This window comes from Stylophora pistillata, chromosome 3, assembly GCF_964205215.1.
Source record: "Stylophora pistillata chromosome 3, jaStyPist1.2, whole genome shotgun sequence".
NCBI classification, from domain to species: Eukaryota; Metazoa; Cnidaria; class Anthozoa; order Scleractinia; family Pocilloporidae; genus Stylophora; species Stylophora pistillata.
Genome location: NC_142521.1, coordinates 45,643,835 through 45,671,045, shown reverse-complemented (window position 1 = coordinate 45,671,045; position 27,211 = coordinate 45,643,835). Strand labels below are relative to the sequence as shown.

At 38.0% G+C, this 27,211-nt stretch overlaps 1 protein-coding gene and 2 pseudogenes across 1 annotated transcript; 1 reads left to right on the top strand and 2 right to left on the bottom strand.

The window, feature by feature from the left end:
- Positions 1–2,225: 2,225 nt before the first annotated feature.
- LOC148736384 (uncharacterized) lies at positions 2,226–3,171 on the bottom strand (annotated as a pseudogene).
- Positions 3,172–10,414: 7,243 nt separating this feature from the next.
- Positions 10,415–20,593, bottom strand: LOC111333453 (uncharacterized). The gene is made up of 9 exons (XM_022939022.2): positions 19,904–20,593; positions 19,272–19,549; positions 17,335–17,449; positions 15,658–15,780; positions 14,762–14,884; positions 14,252–14,374; positions 13,731–13,767; positions 12,402–12,528; positions 10,415–12,234 (listed from the first exon to the last, which is right to left on the bottom strand). The coding sequence occupies exons 1-9, from the start codon at positions 19,974–19,976 to the stop codon at positions 11,716–11,718; spliced, it is 1,518 nt and encodes a 505-aa protein (XP_022794757.2). The 5' UTR covers positions 19,977–20,593; the 3' UTR covers positions 10,415–11,715.
- A 2,339-nt stretch (positions 20,594–22,932) lies between these two features.
- LOC148736383 (uncharacterized) lies at positions 22,933–25,605 on the top strand (annotated as a pseudogene).
- The last annotated feature ends 1,606 nt before the right edge of the window (positions 25,606–27,211 follow it).

Below are 27,211 nucleotides of genomic sequence, written 5' to 3'. Positions count from 1 at the left end.
ATCAAAGTCCGATTTAGTCCTACTCCTCAACACCATGGAGCATCCAACAGAGAAAAAAAATTGACTATTACTTTAATTTGGGTCACATTTGCATCGATGCTGTCTTGGTTGCCATTTTTTGTCCTCAACAGTTTGGGGTATTTTCTCAAGGTCGAATTCGTTATTTTTCTTTCCCAGTCAAGGTTTTATCCCATTTTGACGATGTTCATGTTACTCGGCGCTAACTCCTTAGCAAATCCAATTGTGTATGCTTTAAAAATACCAGAATTTAGGGCAGGAGTGGCTAGGATATTTCGCAGGGCTCCGAATTGTACCCGCCCGGCAGATTTCCCCCTTGGGAATCCACACAACTGAGGCCAGAACTTCATGATCAATGGCAAAATCCGACCACGTAGAGTAAGAAACGAGATTTTGCGAACTTTTATGTACACCAAAAGTCTCAGTTAAAACGATGGAGAAGGATTTTGGAACTATTCACAGCACCACTTCTGACTTTATCCATCACACATCTGGGAACTTAATTCCATACCATTTGGAAACCTCGCTGTCATCGCGATTATTTTTACTGTAAATAGGCGCTGGCTCAACACAGCCCCACGAACCGCACTTGCCGTAAAATGTCGGGCGAAGGTGGGAAATTATAAGCAAAACACACCAACCAATTTCAGATTCTAGTTTTAAAACTCTACTCTGATTTGGGGTTATGCGATTTAGGCTTTGAACTTATATGGATGTAAATAAAATCATTTAGCTTTTTAGCTCTGCTATGGATGTTACCAGCTCAACACAAGTACAACAAAAACTGTAAATTTAATTGTAAAAGAAACAAAAACCTTTTCTAAAGCAGGTCTGTATTTATGAGGGGATATTTGTGAGCAAATAGGTGGAGATAAGTTAAAAATGAACCTGAAATCAGTCATTCATGTGAGTTGTTTCCTTCCTTTTTTGAATTCGTATTTCTTGTCTTTGTTATTTTTTGAGGATCCCTGCAATAAAAAAGACTAATGTCTCTTGTTAAAGTGGTTAGAGGACATTGCTGTCTGCGTGCTGGATTCTATAGCGTCAGACTTAACCTTGCAGCGCGGTCATCGCCTTCAATGATTTCCTTGCCATAAACGTCTCCGCAATGAAACGAAAGTAAATTATGGCGACATTCGAGATATCCGGAGATCAAGATATTTGAATTATTATCAGATTTTTTGTACCGATTATTTTCATTGTACCAAGATGTATCCCGTGATGTTGATAAAGTTGTCTTCATTATTTGGAGAAGCATTTGTCACGTTTCCACACGCGTTAGAGTGAATAGGGTGACTTCCTGTGCCAAACAAAACCAATCCTTGAGTCACAGTACCAGCGCCAGTCATTTTCATTGATGACGATACCAATTCTGGCCTTGGAATAGTTTTCATACTCACAAACTGCATGAAATCCTTCCATTTTACAAATAAACTGCAAATAGGCCTCCGAACCGGTTAGCTTCTTCAACGTGTCACAACCTTGTGTTGTGTCGAGGTGTTGCCCGTCAGCGATCAGTGAGTACAGCGAAATGGCTTGCTTTGCATTGCGGTGACAATCATAGAGTGAAAAACCAGTAACAGGTATGCTACTCGCGCCCAAAAATCATGACCAACGGGATGCGCAACACTGTGTTATGAATTGAACTCACTCGTTTACCTGAGAGGCCATATTTTGAGGGGGGTTCAATGGGGTCAACCGTTAACAGTCAAATGGCCAAAATATTAACGGTCAACCGTCAAAAACCGCAATATTTTTACCGTCAACCGTTTACTGTTTACGAGCCTAGTGGCCCATTAGGCCGGTGCTTAACTCCGGTTTCTGTAGCATGAAGCGACTAGGAGTATTTTTACTCCCCCCTGGATGGGATGCCAGTCCATCGCCAACCGTCAAATAAGCATGCCAATGTAAGCCATTAAATGTCTCAGATATCCTTAATTAAGAACTAAACGATTGCCTTAATTGAAGTCAAGTCATGTTGTTTATAAATAAATGTTTTGATATATTAAAAAAATGCATTGAGATCTTCTTTGAAGACAGATGCCATTTACACGGTCTCGAGTGGTACATCCACTCGGCGTTCTTGATGTTGACCTCTACAAAATATATTCAGCGCACCTTCCTTGAATTTTGGCATCTTAACAGCATACACAACAGGGTTTGCTAAGGAATTAGCGCCAACGAGCACTAGCATTCCCATGTTTATATTATAAAAGTATGTTTATATTATAAAAGTAGGACCGGTATGACAGTAACTTTGATATTTCCCTTGCATGGAAAGACAGTAAACACAAAAATACTGCAGACGGCAGCTGGGTCAATAAAGATGCAAGCGTGACCCAGAGTAAGGCAGCGGTTAGCTTTCTTTCTCTGTTGGCTGTGCCATGGCGATGGGGAAAAGCGTTGAATCTGATTTTGAAATAGATAGCAAAATACGAAAGACAAATAACAGCAAGTGAAATCAGCTAATACGTCAACTTGATGGAGAGCTCCACTGCGACCACAGGTTCACCAAATGCAAGAAATGTCTCTCCGGTCAAAGTTATCAACCAAATAAAGGAAATTGTAACTCCATAGACTCTTTTGTCCGTGACTTAATGTCTAAACGGACGAAATGTTGCATGCAATCTTTCTAAAGAAATAACAGCGAGATTAAAGATCAAAATCAGGGGAAGTAAATTTCCCAAATGCAAGATGGCTATAGGGTACTTCAACTCATAACACTGAAAAATAGGCCATTTCCTGCACGGCGATAGCAGGAGCCGATACTGCTCCAACTAAGAGATCGACTATCGCCGGATGAATGATTAAGTAAGTACTCCGGCGCTGTAGCTGACGCTGCATCGCAAATACAATAATGGTGATGATAATAAGGACGACTATGGCCAGACATTCAATGATCCCAATAAAAAGCCGTAGAAATAACATCAAATGTCTGCTCGTCGCTGATGTTAGATGTACTAGAAATGGTGTTTGTAGCCATTGAAGTCAAATCTGCGAACAATTAAATCTCTGTCAGAGGTTGATAATTAGAAAAATAATTATGATAAAAAAAGAAAAGTAAAATAGATAGATAGGGAATACCATTTTAGTTCCTTCGAGGCTTTTTCAGATCGTAGACTTTTCAGGTACTTAGACACTTACGATGCATGTAATATTTAAGCTTCTGTTTATCACGTAATATTTGTTCTATTGATAATTAAAGTTAGTTCTTGCAAGGATACATTTCTTCTCATTATTTTAATGTTTGTTAAGCCTATTTGTATTACTTTCGTAGCAATTGAGAAGGTTACGTTACTAATTGGCGCCTTACAATCTAAAATGAGACCGATAGGCTCCTGTTTGAATTCTTAAAAACTCCCTGTTAATTGCTATTCTTTACCGTTGCTTATTTTCGTTTTCCGGCTACTTATAATTCGTTGTTGGTGTTGAAGCTATTCCGTAATTGTCGCGCTCTGAGGCAAAATCCAGGGAAAGAAAACAAGAGAAAAAAGGCAAACTGCTCCTAGTATTTTATTACGAAGTCTTAGTAGACGAGTAGAGGACACGAGTAACTCCAATTATTGCTTAGTCTTTCCTCTTTCTTTCTAATCATCTAACAATCAATAAAAAGTAGATGCATCTACATAAAAGTTGATATATTTGAATCAAATTATTCGCACCGCAACATACATTTACAGTGCAAAAACTATAACTTAAAAGGTTACTTCCCAGCGATTACATATGTGAATTATCACAGAGGACCTCTGTTCGTCACTATAGTAAAAAAGAAAAAAAGTATATATGTTTGGCCTTTTTTTAATTACTGAAGGAAGAGTGTAGTTTTCTACCCTATAATTGTGGTTAGTAAGAAATTTGTTCACCTGTATCTTTGCACGTCCTAAGTCAGGGGCTTGAAAGAGGAGGGCGTCCAATTCAACTCATTTACCTGGTAGATAAATGATGTTTCAATAGACGAGACGTCCGGCTGTGATACAATCTGGAGGCCATTTTGGTTTAGGAATAACTAAATGGGAAAAATCTTAAAACGATGGGTTAATAACATTTCCTCGGGCCCCATACTTTTTGGATGCGTTTTTTCCTATCATCCACATTAACATGTTCAAAAATACTAATGCATGATTTTTAAAGCCTTAAAAGTTTCTAAAGAAACTATGGTGCTGCGTCGGTGGGGGTAACAAGGTAATTTGGTTAAATCAACTCAGTTGAAATTGTAAATTGGCCACCGTAACGAATAAAAAAGCTGACGTTTCGAGCGTTAACCCTTCGTCAGAGCGAAGGGCTAACGCTCGAAACGTCACCTTTTTTATTCCTGACAGTGGCCAATTTACAATTTCAACTGAGTTGATATAACCAGATACATGATTATTAAAGATCTCCATTTTCTGAAGTATGGGGACTTTTTGAAAATAATAGAAAGCTATAATCATTAGCCTTTTAAAAGAGCAAGAAAACTGACGATCAAAAACTTAGAACACAGGACAATGATAACTGGAATGAAAAACTCTGGTTTGGGCGTTTTTACAAATCTATAGTCTGCATGCCACGTCTTATCATTCTCATCCGTGTTTTCCTAACTCCATGTTATTTAAAGCAATTTGTAGAGAGAAGCCCTTCCAGCATATTCAGCTTCTGTGAAAGAAACAGTTATAATGACATTGTATGTTACTATTTCTGGTTTTATGTTCTATGGTTTATTTTTTTTATGTTTTATGTTCTATGGTTTATTTTTTTTACGTTTTATGTTCTATGGTAACCGGGAAAGATTGATTGAAACAGTTTTGTTTAATTCTTCAAAAACAATTAGTGCCCGTCTTTTAAAAATGGTTGTAGCTCAGTTGATTATAGAGCGTTAGGGTGCTCTGTTTTTTTTTTTTTAAGGTGCAACGTCTTTCCTACACGACTTAGAAGAATGAAAATGACTTCTAGGAATTACCTGAAGCACAACCTCGAACATTAAATTACAGGTGTTGTGTTCTAAGTCAAGTTTGCCTTGGATTCCCCTTGTGGCATGCATGCATTATTTGCTTTTATTTCTCACTTATTTACTCTTGGTTCGGGAAAATGAGGCTCGAAATGGCGTTGGTTTGAGTTGATTGAGTTCATTTTATCATAATGTGTGTTAAACGGTTACAGAAAACAGACATAAGCCATCAGTGGTTAGTTTTTGCTTTGCGTATTACATGCCAACTCGTGCTCCAAGCTTCATGCACAGACACTTAAAATTAAAAAAAAATAAAATAAAATAAAAACAAAAACAAAAAATTTAAAAAAGACATTGTGCAAGCATGTGTTTAGGCTTTCTCCTATTATCAAATATGGTCCATTAGGAACCATCGAACATTAATAGGTAAGAATTTAATTTTTACCCATCTTTAACGACCGTTAATTAGTTCCGTCAAAAAAGACGAAAAAGTGAAATTAGTAATTAGGCTTTTATCAACTGAGTTTATAATGTAAATTAGCCACCGTAACGAGAAACGATTCAGTTCCGTTATCAACTCAGTCGAAAAAAAACAAATTACCTATACCCCCTTACCATGCAGCACCACAGTTTCTCGAGAAATTTATCAACTAACTTCATTACAAAGAGAGGATTAGGGATGTCAAGATTTTCCTGGGTGTTGCGTCAGAGAAAAAGAAATTAGGGCGTTTTTTATCAATGACAGTTGACGGCTTAAAACATCTGCCTCTTTCAAAGTTGCTTCGACACTATAGGAAATGTTACATTTTTTGTAAACTGAGCATTTAACCCTAAATTTCTGCAAATTTAAGGCTGCAGGTTATCTGCAAACCCAAGTTGTAATTGATTTGGCTGAGTGTGCAAGGAGATATCTGGGGATTTTGTCAATAGTTAATTTGGCCATGCATTACGAGGTTAACTAAAAAACGAATATATAGCCACGTTGGATGCGGCTAGTGTCTTTATTTCTATATGAGACCGCTACGAAGAGTTTTGGCGTTTGTGTTTATCGCTCTTTCGACCCATTATATAGATACCTGTCTTACATTATTACTACAGATACAATGAATATATGAATACAATGAATATATTGTATCTGATTTATGAATACAATGAATATATTGCATCTGATTTATCATCACGGGTTTATTACGAATCAACTTAACAGCCTGCTCCCAGTTGGCTTATTAGCTCAATTGGTAGAGCGCTGCACTAGCATCGCAGAGGTCAATGGTTCGAATCCCGTACAGGCCTGATTTTTTTCACGTCTAATTTTCGCTATTACATAAATAGCGCTCTCTACTGCGAGGATGGTGCATCATACGTATTATTACTACACTTTGAAAAAAATAACACATTAGTCATACTAGACCGTACTATTTGGAAACTTTGAGCTGAATTAAAAAGTTAAAAGCCAAGTTCGTCTAGAAAAATATCAAAGAAATTTTTGAAAAGAAAACTGAAGCGCAGCAACTAAAGTCCCGTGGTCAAACATGACAATAAGATGCTAACTTTGATCTTAAAACACTCACTAATGGCGGTTGAAGAACGTAGGAGAAGTTTTTACTTTTACGGACTCGTTATACAGATTGTAATGATGCAGAAACAAAAACAAAAACTAAACTAATAGTTAAAAAGAAAAAAAATATATCTAGTTTTGTATATGGAAGTCGACATTCAATCCTTGTAACCTCTCTCGAAAAGAAAATACTGTTCTCAACATTTAGCTTGCTGAAACCTTATCACGCATTTTGCCTCTAAGCACAGCTTAAATTCCGACGTGTTTCTTTCTCCGCTGAAAATTCATTAACAGAAAGTTAGGAGGTATCCTCATACTATCGTGGACCGGCACATCGAAAAATATTTTTTGGTTGAGTACCCTCAGAGCTCTCTGCCTCTTCAATAGGAACGCCCTACTTGGTTCCAAAACGATAAAAGTGAACATTTTAATGAGCGGTGATACTGATCTTTTGAAATACTTGTAAAATGATTTAAGGTCATTAAAGAACTTGGATCATTTGCAGAGGAGCAGCTTTCACCAACACAAGTTACAAAGCGCCAATCAGAGGCTGGGAGTACATCAGCAGTTTCACTCATGTATCAGAGTGCGTCTCGCTGGTAGTGTTCTTTCTTCTGAATGTTTGGCGATCGTCTTCCTTAATATTATCACAATTATCGTATTTGTGAAGCAGCACCAGCTACATCGCCGGAGTACGTACCTGATCATTCATTTGGCAATAGCTGATCTCTTGGCTGGGGGAGTCTGTTAATCTCGTTATGTAAGAAATTTCGACCATTTGTTTGGATTACGAAAGTCCCTTACACAGTCCTATTCCATTCCTTACAAAGACTTTTTTCCCCTTAACCTCCTCTGTTAATCTCTCTGTTATTTCCTTGGAACGAATGCATGCATCATTGTCATCGTCCCATTCAAACACCGTTTTATCAAGAAATTGGTTTATGGAGTTGCAATAGCCGGCATATGGCTTATGGCTTTATTTGGTGATGCAGGTGATTTTTTGTTTGTCGAGTGCGCTCGCATATATTTCCAAAGTCAGCTCTCAGGCGTATCTTATGTAATTTTTCTTTTCATAATTTTTGTTTCTTATATTTCTATTTTCATTAAAGTCCGATTTAGTCCTACTCCTCAACACTATGGAGCATCCAACAGAGAAAGAAAATTGACTATTAATTAATGTGGGTTGCATTTGCATCGATGCTGTCTTGGTTGCCATTTTTTTGGCCCTCAATATTTCGAGTTATTTTGACAAGAACTACTCAGTTGACTTTTCTTCTCGCTTAAGATGTTTTCCCATTTTGAAAATGTTCATGTTCGCCAAGACTAATTCCCTAGCAAATTCGATTGTGTATACGTTTAGAATATCAGAATTCGGGGGAGGGGTGGCCAGGATGTTGCATAGGGCCCCGAACTCTACTCGCCCGGCAGACTTGCCACTTGGAAATCAGCGAGGTAGATTTTAGGCCGAAACTCCATGATCAAACTCCTTTTCTTATCTTTTAACCTCGATAACACTACAATCTGACCACGTAAGAGTAAGTTACGAGATTTTCGAATGCCTTCTTAGTTCTTTAGACGCATCTACACAGAAGTTGATATATTTGAATCAGATGATTTGCACAGCAAGATACGTATACAGTCCAAAAATAATAACTTAAAAGGTTACTTCTCAGCGACGTGAATACCTTACACATGTAAAATAATCATAGAGGGCTTCTTTTCTTCACTTAAATAAAAAAGGTTGATATTTTGCGCTTTGTTATAGTTACTGAAAGATGACAGGCTACATTTTCTACCCTATTATCATGGTTAGTGAAATGTTTGTTTACTTGTACCTCAGCACGTCCTAAGTTAGGGGCTTGAAAGAGAAAAGTGTCCAATTCAACTCAATTAGGTTTCAATAGAAATGGTATTTGAGTGAAAAGGTGTCTCAGTAGACGAGACGACGTCTAGCTGTAACACAATGAAGGCCATTTTGGTTTAGGAATAACTAAATGGGAAATTTCTGAAAACGATGTGTTGATAACGATTCCCCAGGCCCTATAATTTTTGGATGCGTTTTTTTCCTAACAACCACATTAACGCGCCCGAAAACACTAATGCAAAATTTTTAAAGCAATTCGTTCCTAAAATATGGGGCTTTTTTTTTAAATAATAGAAAGCTTCAACCATTCGCCCTTTCAAAGGCAGGAACGCCGACGATCTCAAATTCAGAACACAGGGCAATGATAACTGGGATGACTAATACACTGGTTTTGGCGTTTTTACGAATCTAAAATCTGCATGCTTTGTTCCACTTCGGACCTTTCTCATCCGCGTTTTTGATAGTTCTATGTTCATCAAAGAAATTTGTAAAGAGAAGCCCTAGCATCATGGCGCTGCTGTTGTGGAAGAAACACGTATAAATACATTGCATCTTATTCCTTCTGTTTTTTTTTTTTTTTTTTCTTTCAAGGTTAACTGGGAACAAGTGATTGAGACAGTTTTTTTAACGTCTTCAAAAATAAACAGCTTACTGAGAAGGTTTTGTCAATAACTCAATTGATTATGCATTACTGGGTTCAGCACCTTCAGAGCTCAGTGGTGAAAACTTCAATAGGAACGTTCTGCATGGCTACTTAATGTCAAAACGATAAAAACCGTTTGCAATATCTCTAAAATTATCGATTGCGTTGAAAAAAAAAGGGATGTTAACGAGCGATATTGAGATTTTGATAAACTTGCACAATAATAAGAGGTAATTAAAGATGCTATGATCATTTTTCACCAACACCACTTACATTTTACCATACAGCATCAACAAGATGAAGCTTTTTACTTCTTCTGCATCAGAGTGCATCTTGTTGCTAGTGTTTCTCACCTCTGAATGTCCGGCGATCGTCATCCTCAATATTTATCATGATTATCGATTTGTGAAGCAGCACCAGCTACAGCGGCGTAGTACATACTTGATCATTCATTTGGCGATGGTTGACCTTTTGGTTGGGGGAGTCAGTCTGTTAATCTCTTTACAAATTTCGAACATTTGTTTTCAATGGGATTACGAGAATTCCATATATGGTCCTCTCCCACTCCTTGCAAGGACATTTTTACCCTTAACCTCCCTTGTTAATCTCGCTGTTATTTCCTTAGAATGAGTGTATGCAACATTTTTCCCATTCAAACACCGTTTTATTAAGAAATGGGTTTATAGAGTTGCAATAGCCGGTATATGGCTTATGGCTTTATTGGGTGATGCAGGTCTTGTGATTTTGTTAATACATACTCGCATAATTTTTCGCATTTGTTTTCAACTCTCAGGTGGGTATCATACGCTGTTTCTTTTTATTCTTTTTGTTTCCTATATTTCTATTTTCATCAAAGTCCGAATTGGTCCGAATCCGCGACACCATGGTGCATCCAGCAGAGAAAGAAAACTGACCATTACTCTAATTTGGGTTACATCTGCTTCTATACTGTCTTGATTGCCTTATTTTGTCCTAAATATCTGGGGGCATTTTGACAAGCTCGGTACTTCAGATTTTTCTTCCCGATCACATGTTTATGTTATAGTAACAATGTTCATGTTAATTGGCGCCAACTCCTTAGCAAATCCGATTGTGTACACTTTAAAAATGCCAGAATTTAGGGCACGAGTGGATATTCCTTTGGGCCCCGAACCATACACACCCGACGGAGTTTCCTCTTGGGAATATGCAGGAAAGATTTTAGATCACTGAGCCAGAATTTCATGATCAGTGAGACTTTTGTTTTCCTTGAACCACGATGACAACACAATCTGATCACATAGAGTAGATACGAGATTGGCAAACATTCATGTGCACCAAAAGTCTAACTTGAAAAGATAGAGAATGATTTTATAACTACTCACAGAGCCCGTTGTAATGAGTTACTTCTGACTTTGTGTTCGGAAAATTTATTGACCTATTCTCCGTCACTTACTCTGACAATTCGGAGGCCATGCCGGCGGGTACTCATAGTAGATTTCAAACAAGGCAAACCATAGCCATTCAAATGCAACTCTACGAATATCAAGCTTTAATAATCACGGTCCATTAGACGCTGAAGTACAATAGGTCAAAGAGGGTAGCTAAGATTATGTGATTGGGTAGATTTCGTAGTTATTCTTTACGTAGTTGACCAATGTCGAAGTTAAATGAATAAAGGGGGTGAGTTTCTAAAGAAACTGTGGTGCTGCTTCGCGATCGGTGGGGGTAACAAGGTAATTTGGTAGCAGCTTAGTTGATATTACCAATGTAGAAGTTGTCACGGATCGTTGACTGTGAACTGTTGATCGCTGGTTTGAACTAATGATGAAATATCGTAAAAGTATCTCTGATAACATGTACCTATTACAAGCGTAGAAGTAAATTCTAAATCACAATTGATCATATCTACACTGGTTAAATGTTCTATTCATTATATAAAAAGTGTTCAGTGATCTTACTTCGGTCTCCTTAGGCTTGCTAATTCAGTAATAGAGTAGAGTAGACGTAAGTCAGGTAGCGTCGGTTTTCAGTGTCAAAAGTCTAAGCATTCTACTAAAGCGTGGTCTACAATCTCCCATTTGCACAATAGAATCACACAAGACTATGATTGATTCAGTGCGTTCATTTTTGAGAACATGTACATGTGTCATCGAATTAATGCTGAATCCTCTATACTAATTAACTAATTTATGTTTGCGGTATGAGCTAACAGCCATAACTTAATTCTATACCATTGATAAACCTCGACATCGCCACAATTATTGTAATTATGAATAGGCCCTGTCTCAGCACGGCCCCATGTGCAGACCATACTTAATCGTTTATTTGACGACACACAAGGGAAATTATAAGCAAAACACACCAATCAATTTAACGTTCTTAGACCACAACCTAGATCTAGTGTTAGAGCTCCACTCTGATTGAGGGTGATGGAATAAAGGCTTTAAAATTGGTAGGTATATAGATAATATCATTTAGCTCTTCATATTTTGAAGTCTGGTAACTACAATCAATAAAGATGAATCTCAAGAAGGTTTTAAACTGTATTGGAGGACTTAGAGTGCTGGATTCTCGAGTCAGACGTGCAGTGTGCTCATTTCCTTCAACAGCTTCATCACTCATGATAAATATCTCCAAAATGAAACGAACGTTATTTACGGACTTTCGAAATATCAATAGCTCAAGATGATTGAACTGTTATTGGATGTTTTGCACTATTTTTTTTCTTAATGTACCAAGATGTATCCCATGGTATTGATGAATTTGTCTCCGTTATCTGGGGAATACTTTGCCACGTTTCCACACGCGTTGGAGTGATCAGGGCGACCTCCTGTGCCAAAACCAATCCTTGAGTCACAGTACAAGCACGAGTCATAGTCATTGTTGACAATACCAATTCTGGCCTTGGAATAGTTTTCATCCTCACAAACTGTATTGAATCCTTCCCTGTCACAGTTTAACTGCAAAGAGGCCTCCAAACCGATTAGCTTCTTCCACGTGTCACGACCTAGTGTTGTGTTGCGGTGTTGCCCGTCAGCGATCAGTGAGTACAGAGAAATGGCTTGCTGTGCGATGACAATGAAATTGAGTTGTTGTCCTTTCTTCATACCGAGACAGATCTTCGAGAAGGAAGTGTTCCAGTAGGTGGGTAGCTTTGTTTCCTGTTCATCGAACCCAGTCTCCCCTCCAAGGAGGTTGTACTCTGTATAGTCACTCCAGTAAGGCGCATCATAAAGAAACGTTGTCTGAATTAGAAAAAGAATTCATCTGTTAATATCTTCTCAAAAAACCATAAAAAAGCAGAAAAAGAAACCCCTGCTTTAGCTAACAAAGTAAGAATAATAGCAATAATGATTATAATAATAATTTTGATAAAATCGACATCTGCCTCACAGATTAAGAAGACTTGCACCTTAGTTCCATCAATCTTCAGAATCGGTGTCCATCCTCCATCTCCACATCCAAAATCTCCCATGTGGCAGAGAACGGAGACTGGTTGAGAGTCAACAAGGAGGGTTACCACGCCACTCATATTTGTTCTTTTAAATTGAAATGAATAATATTAATTATCATATGACCCGTTCGGCCCCGCTCGCGCAATCCCACAAAAAACCATAGTGAAAGCTGACGAGTGCAGAGCCGGACGGGTTACGTGAGTGGGTCCGCAAAAAGCCGTCCGGCCCTGCTTCCCATACATCGCTTTGTCGTAAAATCTTAGGGGAAAACAGAAATGAGAAAAAAGGCGCGTTTTCAAGGAATTAGGAGTTTCTCGGTCTAACTGAAAAAATAAAGGAAAAGTTTTTATTTCACAATTTTTTGTATGCTCGTGTGGCTGCGTGTGCCACGCGCAGCCACGTCCTAGTGGTCCTATGATAAAATAGTTATTGACTGAGTTTGGTGAGGGCGTACGCGAATTTATCTGGCTGTCGGTCATGAGACACGGACCGAGCGCAGCGAGGTTCGTACGTCATGACCTCGAGCCAAATGTTTTCCCGTCCCCTCTTACTCAGTCTATCAGTATGTATAATCATCTTAACAATGATGACAATAAAATGACTTCAATTTATAAGCCTCCTAGGGCGGAATAATATGAATATATGAATATAGTTTATATCTGAATTACGGGTGCAGTGTAAGGTTGAGAACAGACGTCAGCATATCAGGCGCCTCTGGCAGCCGCTTCAGTCTATCGATCTCACCTTCCCACCCATCCCACCCCAGGGGAGGACATCCATCACACAGTAATCTCGTATGTGGGAAATTAACGTCTCCTACCCCAACCCTGCAGAAGACGGGACCTCCATTTATTCGTCCCAACCCGAGAAGAATAGAATATCTAACCATTTCTTGATGTTATAGAAAGGTAGAAAATTCTTCTCAATTAATTTAAGACCTTGAGTGTTGGTCCGGTCGGGGCTCGAACCCTCGACCTCCCGCACAACAGTCCAGCACTCTATCCATTGAGCTAACCGGGAGGCGGTTATCATATGCTTGGATATTTGTCCGCACACGTTGTCTGCTCCAAGGAGAAAACAACCGACTATCTTCTTCCTACCACAGGAACAGGAAAGCGCTCTCCCATTCTCAGTTAACTTGTTAAAGAACACTTTTGTCTCATTGGGAGCATGGTCTGAAAATTGGGGCATATTCAGTTACATGATGCGCTTAAAGTGATCTCGTGCAAGCTATGGACATATATCATTATAGTAAGAGATATCTGCTGAATTTCTATGATACGCACACTTCCTTGTCATAGATTTCTTTACACGACCCGATTCCTGTGGAAAATTGAGTAATATCATTAATCATAAGGAATTCCAAATTTCGTCTGGTTAAATATTAATCAGTTTATAGCCTGACTAGATTGACCCTGCAATTTTAGAATGCTTCGAATCTTTCAATAAAGTAAAAACTTAAGGTATTTTCTATAAAAGTAATGATTTCCATCCTCTCTTATTAAACAGCTTGTTAAAGGAGTGAACATTTAGGTATCCAAGAAAGAAATTCGCAACAAAATATGTATAGCTATGTTTCAGAGTTAGCCTATCTATTTGCAAAGCTATGAAAGGATCGTTTTGAGCCATCAGAATGATTTTGCATCGATTTGTTCGACCTCAGTGGCATAATAACGATCTTAAGATTCTTAGAATCATTTCATCAATTACATTAAGCCTGTTCGTTTTTAACTAATTTATGGTGGATGGAATGAACTAAATTGGAGCAGCTTTAAATCACACAGTTTTGTAACAAAAATGTGTTTACCGTGGCATTCTCGCCCATTCCCAGTGAATCCAGGTTTACATGCACAGTTGTAGGATCCATTGGTATTGTTGCAAACAGCGTTAGGATTGCATGTGTGTAACCCTTTCACACACTCATCGATATCTGAAAAAAGACAAGAAAACAACGACACAACAGCAACACAAAGATTTGTGAGTTTCTGTATTGGAAGTTGGAGGGTTAAGTTTTTGGTTTGCACGTTTTGAAAGAGATTGCTGTATCTAGCAGTGAGAGTTGAGTCCGCCCATAGAGCTCAGTGTCAGCCGGAAAATTATGATTTTTGTTAATCAAATACCTAGTTGATTTCATTTACTAGAATACTTAAACGTTCAAAACACTGATTGAAACATAAGTGTATGATTTTTCCACGGTTTTCCATGTACTTCTATCTCAATGCGTTTAGGGTCACTCTACCGCATTTCAGAAATTAAAGTTTTAGTTCTACCGTGGGAGACCCGCTTAGCTTAATTTTGCCCAAAAATAAACGTTTACCGTTGCATTCTTTCCCGTTTCCGCTGAATCCAGGTTTACATGTACAGTCGTAGGAACCTTTGGTATTTTTGCAAAAGGCATTGGGACTGCACTTGTGTAAGCCGTCTACACACTCATCGATGTCTGAAAACAAACAAAAAACAAACAAAAAAGAAAACAAAGAACACAAACAGATAACTGTGTTTGTTAGTCTGCATTACATGTTGATCATGTTTTGTTCGGAGGACTTGACCTTTTTTGCTGACAAAAGTAGTGTATTCCCGGGGGCAGTAAGTAGTCCGTCCAATACAAACAGAATTATAACATAACCAAAGTAAAGCGCGCGCTCTGATTGGTCAATTTAGCGTCCCCCATTTGCCCATGGGTGTACACTGCTGACGTGAGCAAATGCAAAGACCATTTTTCCGCGCGCGCTTGTTTTTTTCTGGTCACGTAAGATTTGTTGAATAAAAGGGAACTCTTTAGCAACAATGTATCAATGTTATGTTGTAAAACAAATGGTAAACACCACAGCGTACACTTTTGAGTTATGGATGCACTTGGGAGGTTTGCTAAGCACTCAAGAAGCTAGAGTCGCTCTCGGCTATCGCCTCGAGCGACTCTTACGCTTCTTTCGTAGTTTTCATAGTTACGCTTCTTTTAGTGTACGCTGTGGTGTTTGCCATCTGTTAATTAAACTATGACAATGTTATCAGCTGATTGCTTCGGTATAAATCTAGAAGGTACATAAGTGACCGAGCATAATTTTTTATATGTATTTTCTTCTATTTCTGTCTCCCGCAATTACTTTCATTTTCATAATGTTATGCATTTTGCTGTTGAATGGTTCTGTGGAGAACCTTCCCATGGGGTTTTTTTCTTTTTATGACATGATTGCTAACCAATAGCACATTTACCTTCGCATTCTTGGCCTTTTCCAGAAAATCCAGGTTTACATGTACAATCGTAAGAACCTTTCGTATTGTTGCAAAATGCATGAGGGCTGCATTTGTGTGAACCTTGAACACACTCATTGATGTCTGAAAATTAAATTCGGATAAACGAATCAAGGAAAAGAAAATGAAATTACCTGACAATCAGACAAACAACAACATCAATAACAATAAAAGTGCTAGTGAGTAGGCTTTTCTACATATTGATAATTCTATGGTAAATTTAGAGCTTTTTCCTCATGATCAGTACAGGTCCATTTGCCAGTACCGAGTAACGGAATTGTATACGACGTGTATCGATCGGCCGATCCATCCGTCACAAACAGTAATATCTTACTGATCTGCAAGGTTTTGAAGCCACAGGTTCGTAATTTGTTTGTGGTCGGCTCAACTAGTGTTTTCCGCAGAAAAAGAAAAAAATTGAAAAGTGAATTAAGTGTGAAAGAAGATGACGAGAAGAAATGATGAGGGATGACAAAATTGCCATTAGTGCGTTTCGTTGTTGGAGAGACCACGGGGAACATTTGCTGTCAACTGCATTTTACTGTATATATTTTAAGTGGGGAAGGTGTTACTAAATCAGAGGGAGAATGAATTATGTTGTTTCTTGTCATGGAAAACCATATTGACTCTATGATATTGAAACTTAGCAAAGCCATTGGATTACTGTCTAAGATAAGACATTTTGTTCCCTTCCATACTCTTCTTAGTATATACAACTGCCTTGTTGTTCCTTATTTACGATACAGTTTAATTGCATGGGGACAAGCTGGCAAAACTCAATTAAATAAGCTTTTGATCCTCCAAAAACGTGCTCTCCGTTTCATATGTTTTGCTGACAGGTATGATCACGCCATTCCTCTGTTCCTTTGTGCAAAGACTTTGCCTATTCCCTTTTTGTATTATAAATTGCTGGCTGAGACAATGAATGATGTAAATAATGATATTATTCCTTCACAATTGAAGGATTTGTTCATCCCCACCGCAAAAATTCATCCATATAATACGCGATCTTCAGCTTCCAACAACTTTTATATTAAAAAATCAAAACTTGAAATTGAACGAAAATCGTTTTCAAGAATCGGTGCAAAACTGTGGAATGAGATACCAACTAAGCTCCGAACACTATCAAAACCCATCTTTAAATAGAAAATTCGTACAATTTTGTTCAATTTATTAGAATTTGAAGACTCCTACGAAGACTTAGAATAGATAATCTCTAAAGTTAGTAAATACTCTTAGTAGCTATCACCTTTGTCTCGCCCATCCTACCTTATCTATTTTATCTTATGTCAGTATTCACCTCTCACAACATAATGCGCTGCCAACTTGAATTAATCACATAGCTGTTTCCGTGGACTTAATTTGTTTTCGTATTTACCATCTATTTATTTATCTGTAGTTTTTACTTTGTGTATTTTCCTCTTCTTTTACTGATTATCTTGGCCCGCCTCGATTAGCACTGCTATCTGCGGAGCCAGGGAATAAGGATTTATTGTCAAATAACAAATAAAATATTGTATTGTGTTGTATTGTATTGTATTGTATTCTTAACAAACCCTCAGCAGCAAGCCGTGAACCCATTCATTGTGATTATAGGAAATGTCGGATTCAAGAGATCACCGTAGCAGTTTTTCTCACCTAAGTGGCATATGGAACCCTCAAATCCAGAGGGACACAGACAGCAATAACCTTTCTCTGTAAATCCGCTCTGACACTTGGCGTTGTTCTTGCAAGGACTTTGCACACAATTGCTCTGATACGAAAGGAAAAACGTTGTCATCATCATCATCATTATCATTCTCCTCCTTTTCATCAGTCCATTCCTAAAAAGCGTAAGTTATGGCTTATGCGAGAAATGTTTAATTGATTTTTAAAGGCACTTCGAAAATGACAAACCCCCCTGAACAAAAGGACCATAGAACAAAGATTCAAATATCAACGTGCGTGTAAATACGCAGAGGTACAAAACAATGAACGAAACCATAGTTAATGCAGAACTCTCTAACATCTACGATTGGTTAATCGCTAAAAAGTTATCATTGAATATAAAAAAATCTAACTTTGTTATTTTTCGGCCTAGACAGAAAAAACTGAATCACCAAATAAATTTGAGAATCTTTGACCATCATACTAACAGTTATATTTCTCTAGAACGTAAGGAATTTATTAAATACTTAGGAGTGCTTATTGATGAAACTCTTTCATGGGGTCACCATATTGCTCATATTGCATCCAAAATAAGTAAATCAATCGGTGTTATCTCTAGATTAAGACACTTTGTACCCCTTAGTACTCTAAACCACATTTACAGGTCACTTATCCAACCCTATTTGTTGTATGGTATAGTCGCTTGGGGTCAAGCTGCAAAAATTCATAGAGATAAAATTCTAATCCTTCAAAAACGAGCCCTTCGCTTAATGTACTTTGGTGACTACAGATCTCATGCAATCCCGGTTTTTGTTTCTTCTCGTTTTCTTCCTTTGGATATACTTTACTTTAAATCATGATGCATGATATATCCAATAATTTGGCACCTTCTAACATATCTAGCTTATACACTTATCAAGCTAATATTCATCCCCATAAGACAAGATCATCTTCAAGAGGCGACTATTTTGTTGAAAGTTCAAGATTAGATATACAAAAAAAGGCATTTTCAAGAAATGGTGTTGGAATCTGAAATAGCTTGTCTTGTGAAGTGCGCCAGCTATCAAAATACAATTTTAAGAGTAAAATTCATGAAATCCTCCTCCAGACTCGAAAAATATGACGATTATATTGATTTGTCTACTTTAATAGCACAACTATAAGACCCCAGCTTGTTCTGTTCTCTTGCCGTATCCTAAATGCATTAATGTAGTTGTAATTTGTCTAGAATTTTGAATCTCTTGCTCTGTAAATATTTATATTTTATATTTTATTTTATAATATACGTATTAAACACTGCCCGCCTCGACTAGCCTTTGCTAACTGCGGGCAGTGCATATTTATTTGTAATATTGTGATATTGTAATTCAAATAATTCAAATTGTAATTCAAATAAAAAAAAAATTATATATGACGTAAACGTGCTTTCCTATTGGTCATTTGAGTTCGCTTTCGTTACGGTCAAAGGGTTTTTCGTCGTCATTTGGGTCATTTGGGTCAGTTAGTTTTTAGTTAGTTTTCTCTCTTGTCGAGTTTACAATTCAGTATATTAGTCCTGTGTACATTTGGTAGCAGGTTAGTTTTGTGAAAAACCCCAAAACATCATTTCATATTTGTGCACGATCCTCGCAGTAAAGAGCACTATTTAAGCAATAGTGAAAATCAGACCTGAAAAAATTCAGGTCTCTACGGATTTCGAACCACTGACCTCTGCTCTACCAATTGAGCTAAATTCATCAAATTAGTTCGACATAAACCCGTAAGATGATAAATCAAACACAACGAATATATGAAATTCATATATCTAAACTGCGGTTATAGAAACGTATTTGTGCACGATCCTTGCAGTAAAGAGCACTATTTAAGCATTAGAGACATAATTACCGCCCAAGATATGATTTCACTTCAGGCAAGATATGGATATTTACCTCAGCAGCATGGTAAAAGTAACTTTCGTGATCCGTCAACTCATCTAGTGGTCCCTCATGAGTAGCATTATTCAGTTCACATTTATACACTCCAAGTCCATCTACTCGTTTATCGAGATTGATACTGACACAGTCGGGCTCCATGTAACACACATTCTCACAAAAGCTCGCAACCATTACCTCCACCACACGGATGGTGTGTTTCATGAGGCGTTTTCCTTCAAAAGCTTTTTCGGACCTAAACTCCAAATTACGACATTGGTTTGCCGAACAGACGTCTTTGATAAGGAAGTAATCAATGAATTAAATATATTGCAATTGGTTACTAAGTGATACTTTAAAAAATAACGAAAAATGTTCGATGAAATTAAAATTATCTCGAGTTGACAATCTGCCTCGTAAGTCTTAGCTGTGCGTTGATTACTAATGAAAATGTGACCGACGTGTGCCTAGTCTGACGTGGCTGTGAATCCGAGTTAATTTTCTAATTCAGTGATGAATGCTTCATTGGTTGAACCTTTCAATATGATTAATACTGAAACGTCAAACTAACAGTGGAGATGAAGAGTCAATGAAGATGAAATTTCCATTCAAGATAACGATTTCTTGGTTATGAGTAAAGTTAAACTAACCTTGAGATTGAACAACCGTTGGTGTTCTAAAGTAGAGCTGTAGTAAAAGGAGGGGTATACGAATCAAGGACATGACAAAGACTGGAGCTACAACAATTCGCAGGTGTTCTGCTCTGAGTTTAGGGCTCTTTGTAAATTTTAACCCATCAATCGTATATCTTGGATACAAAGTCTTAAATAAGTAAGAGGATAATTTTAAACAATAGGATCTCGCCTGTTGTCAGGACTACAATAAGATGTTTATCTCATCACTCTTAACCCAATCGCTGTAAAATGTGCTCATCTAACTCGGTTGTCTTTCTTTGGTTTTAATGTCTTTCGGTACAGAAATATTATTCCTACTGGTTTGCCATAATGGAGTAAAGCTACATTATCTTGTGTTTTGATTTGTTGCTTAAAAGTTGATTGATCCCAGTCGGTGATTATGCAGCTGTCTTTCAAGGTTAACCTCTAATAAGGTCATGTCTGACGAGCATTCCATGACGAGACGTTTCCTTTCCAGATCACCGTCACTTTGTCGAGAATTAAAACGCCATCATCACTGCACTTGGGTAAATTGGACCTAGAAGTGAAACTTCAAACAAGCTGCTCGAGAAAGAAAATCATAATGAGAATAACACGATTTGTTTGAAAACAAAATCAAGCGCAGTAATTTTGTCGAAAAATATGATGTAAATAGGCATGACAATTGACTAAAGTGGTTTTCGTCTATGAAAATTCGTGAATTTTTAATAGGATTGCAAAGGCATAGTTCGGTATCATTTGTTGAAAAGAAGAATTTATGAAATCAATTTTCTTTTTCTGTTTCTCTTTGTTGAAACTCAGTTAAAATGGCCGGTATTAAAATTACCATACTAATTGTAAAGACTTCCTCAGCGGGCTTTTCCAATAATTTTCAGACCTCCAAGTATACAATAACACGAATTGAACCTAGAAATTCTCTTCTGCGCGAAATTCGCGCTCAAACTATCTCGTACACAAAAAGAATAATTAACACGAAGCAATATTATTCTAGAATACACGATATTTCTAACAGTCACGTATTTCTCAGAAGCACGTGCACCAAAGTGGCACCCTTCAAAAACATTGAAGACGCACGGTCTGACTTCTTTGGCCGCACGCAGTTTTTGCCAAAAAAATAAAAGTTCTATGAATTAAAATTTTAAAAGATTTTTTTTGTTATTTAAATTTGGAACTGTCCTCCTTACAAACCCATAACGGTATTGTATTTCTTGATTTATCAAAGAAAAAAAACCTTCACTCCGATTTTGTGTCTGCCTTTGACCCAAAAACGAATTCAGCGACTCTTAATGCTATCACTGAATTGTAGTCAATACATTAATTTTGGTCTTACTACCAAATTGAAAGGAAAAAATACTCAAAATACAGTTAACGAAGTGTATTAATACATTAATACAGACTCGCACTTAACCACACGCACAAAACTCACACTCCATTGCCTGTCATCATACATTACTGCGCACGCTCCATTCTAAACAATATACAAATCTGGGAGCTGCGAAGGTAGAAATATGTAAAACGCAGATGTCGAAGAACTTATTTTGCTTCGGTTGGAACTAAAAAAATGGATTAGCTTGGTCGCTAACGAAAACGTTAGTCTGAATGTGAAAATATTTTTTTTGATTTTATATGTAGCGGAAAAGAATGCACACATTAGAGTGTGGTGTAGAGCTTAGTTAAACTAACACAAACACACATAGAAACACACACTTTCCAGACAAGGAAAAACAAATGAGAAACAATTACGACTTATAGAGCGTCCAATCGATCAAATTGAGAAAATAATTTTATTCAAATGAAATAGCATCCATCTTAAGCCACTGAGTTAGCTTCTACTACTCAGCTGAATATGATGTCTCTCAAACTCCTCAGAGAAAAAGAGTCAAGAACTTTCCAGTATTTCTGCAAAATATTCAAAACATTTTCCTGAAACGTGAAAGTAATTGTCAAGTGTAATCGACTTCCCAAACGATATCTGACGTTGACCAAGAGTAAATTGAACTTGGTGATACATTGTCGTAAATTAGCGGCTCTAAAAGCTATTAGGAAAAAACGAGTTGCAAAATTCAGAAAAGCTTTACGCAAAACAAAGGGTAACAGATGTAATGTAGAAGAATTAAATTTGCTTTGACCTCGATGAAAAGATGTTTAATAGCTGGATCATTAAGAGAAAACAACAGGACCGGATGCGGCGCGAGATATCGTGACAAGAGTTCTTTCACTATTGATTTTTCTAATGTCAGACCATCATAAAAAGTTTATGTTATTAAAATTACTTTCAATTGTCTTTTGTAACCGCTATGCCAACATTCATTGGCAGTAATATTTCTTCTCGGGTATCACAAAATTATCTAATAACAACTTGACTTGACTGAATGCGTTACAACTCTGGTGAAAAGACAAAATTACCCACAGTAAGTGAAACTACTTCAGATAAAGAGGGAAAACCGTAAATGTGAGTTTTCTTATTCAGCAAGATTTCAGTTGGGGGAAAAATATCACATCGAATGGAAGACACAACTAAAATATACCTTACTTTTCAATCCTGGTTGTTCCACATCGACTGAAAATAGCTAATTTTGATTATACGGACACCAACAAAATAACAGAAACTGCTGAGAATGTTGAAAAATATGCTCGATGAAACATCACGATGGTTTTGCTCAACCTCGTCTTATAATTGTTAATTATTTCACGGTGGCCAATTCATAAATGTGCAATATGCTAAGTCAACGTTTGATGGTTCTAACGAAAAAAAAGACCAGCATGAAAAGTTCCTTCCCTTACTTAAGAATTTTGTCTTTGTCAGCCAAGAATAGAGACTACAAGGAGAAAGTGCTGATGAATATTTTAAGATTTTTAACACCTCTTCTCTTCACTTGTAGATCTATTGGTTGATGGCAAATTTCAGTGGAAACCCAATGGCCACAAATGCCGGTAACAGAACTCTTACAAAGTCAAATGATGCGTACTGGTTGGTCGTTCCTGCCTCAGGGTGCGTTCCATTGTTCATTGTGCTCGTCACTGAGTCCCTGGCTATTATTACTCTTAATAGCATCAACATTATTGTCTTTGTGAAGCAGCGCAAGCAACAGCGCCAGAGTACCTACTTGATCATCCACCTGGCCATGGTCGATCTCGTGATCGGGGCAGCGAATCGGCCTCTTAGGATTTATGAGATGGGGAACTTCTGTGACCTGTGGGAGCACGATTTGAGAGACATCAATTGGTTCCCTGGAAAAGAATATGTATTAATGCGTAGTGCTCATCTTGTCTCCATTTTAATCTCGCTGTCATTTCCTTAGAACGAGCGCACGCAACATTTCGTCCTTTCAAGCATCGCTTAGCTAAGAAATGGGTTTATGGAATGATAACCGCTGTCATATGGTCAGTGCCTGTAACTATAATCCCTATAACAGAATTAATACTTGTGTATGATATTCACAGCTACATCCGTCTCGACGTAATGTATTTTTATTATTATTTCACCCTTCTTTTTGTTATATTTGTAAGCTATATTTCTATTTACACTAAAGTTCGATGCAGTCGTCATCCTCAACGTCATGGTGCAGACGGTCTGAGGGAAAGAAAACTGACGAGTACATTGTTTCTTGTCACCCTTGTATCGTTTCTGATGCTCTCACCCGTGGTGGTATTCTGGGGCGTGGCGGGTTTTAATCCTGAGGTACCTATACAATTGAAATTTCATATCTTCATGACAATGAAAATATTTTTATTAGCTAACTCGGGAGTAAATCCTATAGTCTATGTTAAATGGATGCCAGCGTTGAGAGCAGGTATATCACATTTATTATTTCGCAGGGCTCCAAACCGCTTAAAGCCCATCGATATCCCAATGAGAGGTCTTTAACTGTTTATCTTAAGAGCCGAAAAAAGAAGCAAGATTTAATCTTTTTTCGTTAATATTTTCGATTGCGATTAAGAACACACTTCTTCCATAAGCTTTTCCTAAATCTTTACAAGAGAGAGGCATGGAAAGTAATTGGAGATAAAAAGTCTCAACGAACTATGTGAAACATTCGTCTATCTATAAGGTCAAGTCAGCGGCAATTAGACTCGTCCTGAAGGGAGCAAAATAGCTGTAATAAGATAAAGAACAAAAAAAACTTCGAGTCATTGTAGCAATTCAAAGACATGTATTCTATTATAATAGTGATGATTACTACTAAGATAAGAAAAGAAAGTGCTGCAACAACGACATTGATCGACAGTAACAATAACTCGAAGAACATGTACCAAAGAACGACAGCAAGTGACCGTTTCCCTTTAAATTGATGCAGTTTGTTTTCTTATGGTAGTTATTCGCATACTACTCACGTTTAAAAGGTTTCATTGATTCCCCCCTTGTCCCTATGTACAAAATGGTTCATTTAACAAATTATCATTTTTCACTTTTTATCTAACTATAGGCTAGTAAAAAAAAAAATTGTAAAAAACAACAGAAACAATAACTATAAAACTGATGTATGCTAAGACGAATGAAACATGTCAGGATTTTCTCCAGAAAAGAAAACTGAACTAACGGAACAAGAAGCGTTTAATTAAAAAAGAAAAAAACCAAGAGTTAATAATTTCTTGAAAAAACTTACGGCTGAAAGTTGTCTGAGTATATTAAATTGTCCTTGCCAGTCTCGTTAACTGTGTTTTTGTTCAAAAATTAGAATATTTGGTTCCAAACCAAGGCAAATTCGAGGCTGAAAGACATCTGCAATCGAAAGGTATAACGTGATTTCGTTGAGAGGACAGACTTCTAGATCGAGAATTAAACGTCCCATTTGACATATTTTGGCTCTGTCAAAAGATTATTTGGCCATGCATTACTAGCCACAGAAAAGTATTGCTAGGCCGGATACGGCATGAAATTTAGCCGTAAAGTTATTTGCTTTAGGCACTCTTCCGTTTCCGCTATTAAAATACAAGTCATGTACGAGACATTCAGTTTTACTTCTCTTTCATAACTCAAGATAAATAAAATCGTCATTTTCTCTTCCAATTCATATAAATTCATTGATATTTAAATTACCGGTCTTAAGCTTAATATTGATACGAGCTCAGTCTTGCCCGAAACGTTATGAAGCTCAAGAAAATAAATTATGACAGCCAAGTGAAAAAGGACGCTAGCATTACTGAAAGTAACCTGGTAACCATTTCTTTTTTTCTGTTACTCGTGCCACGACGAGGATTAGGGCTTCATCTGATCATTAGTAAAATTTTTTACAGATTTTTATCGATACAAATACAGATGGCTGAAAGAAAAACCAACTTTTACATAATTTCAGTGCAAAGCTCTAATATCGGCAACACATTCACACTACCGATGCGAAAAAGAACCTGCAGCAACTGCTCTACGTAATATACTTAATTATAGTATCATTCATTCGTTTGTTAGAATGATACTTGAATGGGAAATTATTAAATGCAAACGTTTTACTGAGCATCTGGATTAGCAGGAAAGACTAGTGAAAATGTACCGGCTAAGGAATGCATTATGACAGGATGATACTTCTATTCTCAGCAATAACACGACGCCACTCGCACTACGATGTATTAGTAAGAGCCATGAACACTGAACTTTGAGCCGTCTATTTATAACTTCTCTTTATCTATCTTAGGTAATAATTATTGTACTGATAACAATAATAAAAGAGGTTCACCAGGAATGCCAGGGGAGTGGGGATGGCAGGGGAGTGGGGATGGCACGGGAGTGGGGACGGCAGGGGAGTGGGGATGGCAGGGGAGTGGGGATGGCAGGGGAGCAGGGATGGCAGGGGAGTGGGGATGGCAGGGGAGTGGGGATGGCAGGGGAGTGGGGATGGCAGGGGAGTGGGGATGGCAGGGGAGCAGGGATGGCAGGGGAGTGGGGATGGCAGGGGAGTGGGGATGGCAGGGGAGTGGGGATGGCAGGGGAGTGGGGATGGCAGGGGAGCAGGGATGGCAGGGGAGTGGGGATGGCAGGGGAGTGGGGATGGCAGGGGAGTGGGGATGGCAGGGGAGTGGGGATGGCAGGGGAGTGGGGATGGCAGGGGAGTGGGGATGGCAGGGGAGTGGGGATGGCAGGGGAGTGGGGATGGCAGGGGAGTGGGGATGGCAGGGGAGTGGGGATGGCACGGGAGTGGGGATGGCAGGGGAGTGGGGATGGCAGGGGAGCAGGGATGGCGCAGTCAGGGTGAGAGCACTCGCCTCCCACCACTGTAGCCTGGGTTCGATTCCCGGACCTGGCGTCATAGGTGGGTCGATTTCTGTGTCTATTGCACGGCCATGGTGTTCAGGACTGGGACTGCATCGGACTTTGATCGAGAAAGAGCTCTAAGAAATACTACTAATCAAAAGGCAGATCACATAATATGTGTCGCTTGCCTGCACGACGACATATATGTAAGAATCTGATTTGACGATTAAATTGAAAACTACATTCAACATAGCGCTAAATGAACCCATCAACCAAATAACAGCTATGATAATGCCATAAACCCATTTCTTTACAAAGCGGTGCTTGAATGGGAAAATTGTTGCATGTAATCGTTCTAAAGAAATACCTACTAGATTGACCAGGGAGATGACGGGAAACAGGAACCGCAAAAAGCTTGCTTCAATAGGAACATCCGTCTGATAACAAATGCACGAAAATTCCTCTACAATGAAATCAGGATTCGAGACTGCACTAACTAGGAGATCGACGATCAGCATGTAATTAGTTTTTAGTTTTAGAAATGAATTGTCCATTCAAGAAAAAAAAGAGGCTAAATTGGTCGCTTAAAGACAAATTCATGGGCAGTATTTGTCTCCCAGGTCGTTTCACTTCTTTTCTTATTCTTTTAGCTTTTTTTCCCTATTCTCTTCCTTGTATTTCTTTGCATTGTTTTGCCGCTTGTTTTATTGGTTCTTTTTTTGTTATTTGAAGCAGTATAACTTGTGTTCCCAGCCATTGCGCCTACAAGACCGTGAAATTGTAGGATCTTTAAATACGTTTAACTGAAGAGTCATTGCCGTGCTTGGTTAAGATAACGATCTGCATTGTTGCGGTATAAATAAAGAACATGTCAATTTTGATGACCTGTACAATGAAATATCTGTTATTAATTACTACTGCTTCTTAATCCCAGTTTATTTATTTCAAATGGATAGGAGATAGTTTGAGTCAACTTATTTTTAGTCCATTTAGCACCTTAGCAATAACTGACAAAATTACATCCGAAGAAAGACTATATTCCTGCATGATGAATGTCTTGAAATCTCTCGCTTCCCGAAATTTCCTTTTCAAACTGC

What these genes read in the sequence shown, in the direction of transcription:
- LOC111333453 (XM_022939022.2), bottom strand. Translation starts at nt 19,976, where the DNA reads ATGTCCTTGATTCGTATACCCCTCCTTTTACTACAGCTCTACTTTAGA. An exon ending in ACTTTTACCATGCTGCTGAG is followed by an intron (nt 17,450 to 19,271) that starts GTAAATATCCAT and finishes CTTTCGTATCAG; the next exon opens with AGCAATTGTGTGCAAAGTCC. An exon ending in TGAAGATTGATGGAACTAAG is followed by an intron (nt 12,235 to 12,401) that starts GTGCAAGTCTTC and finishes TTTCTAATTCAG; the next exon opens with ACAACGTTTCTTTATGATGC.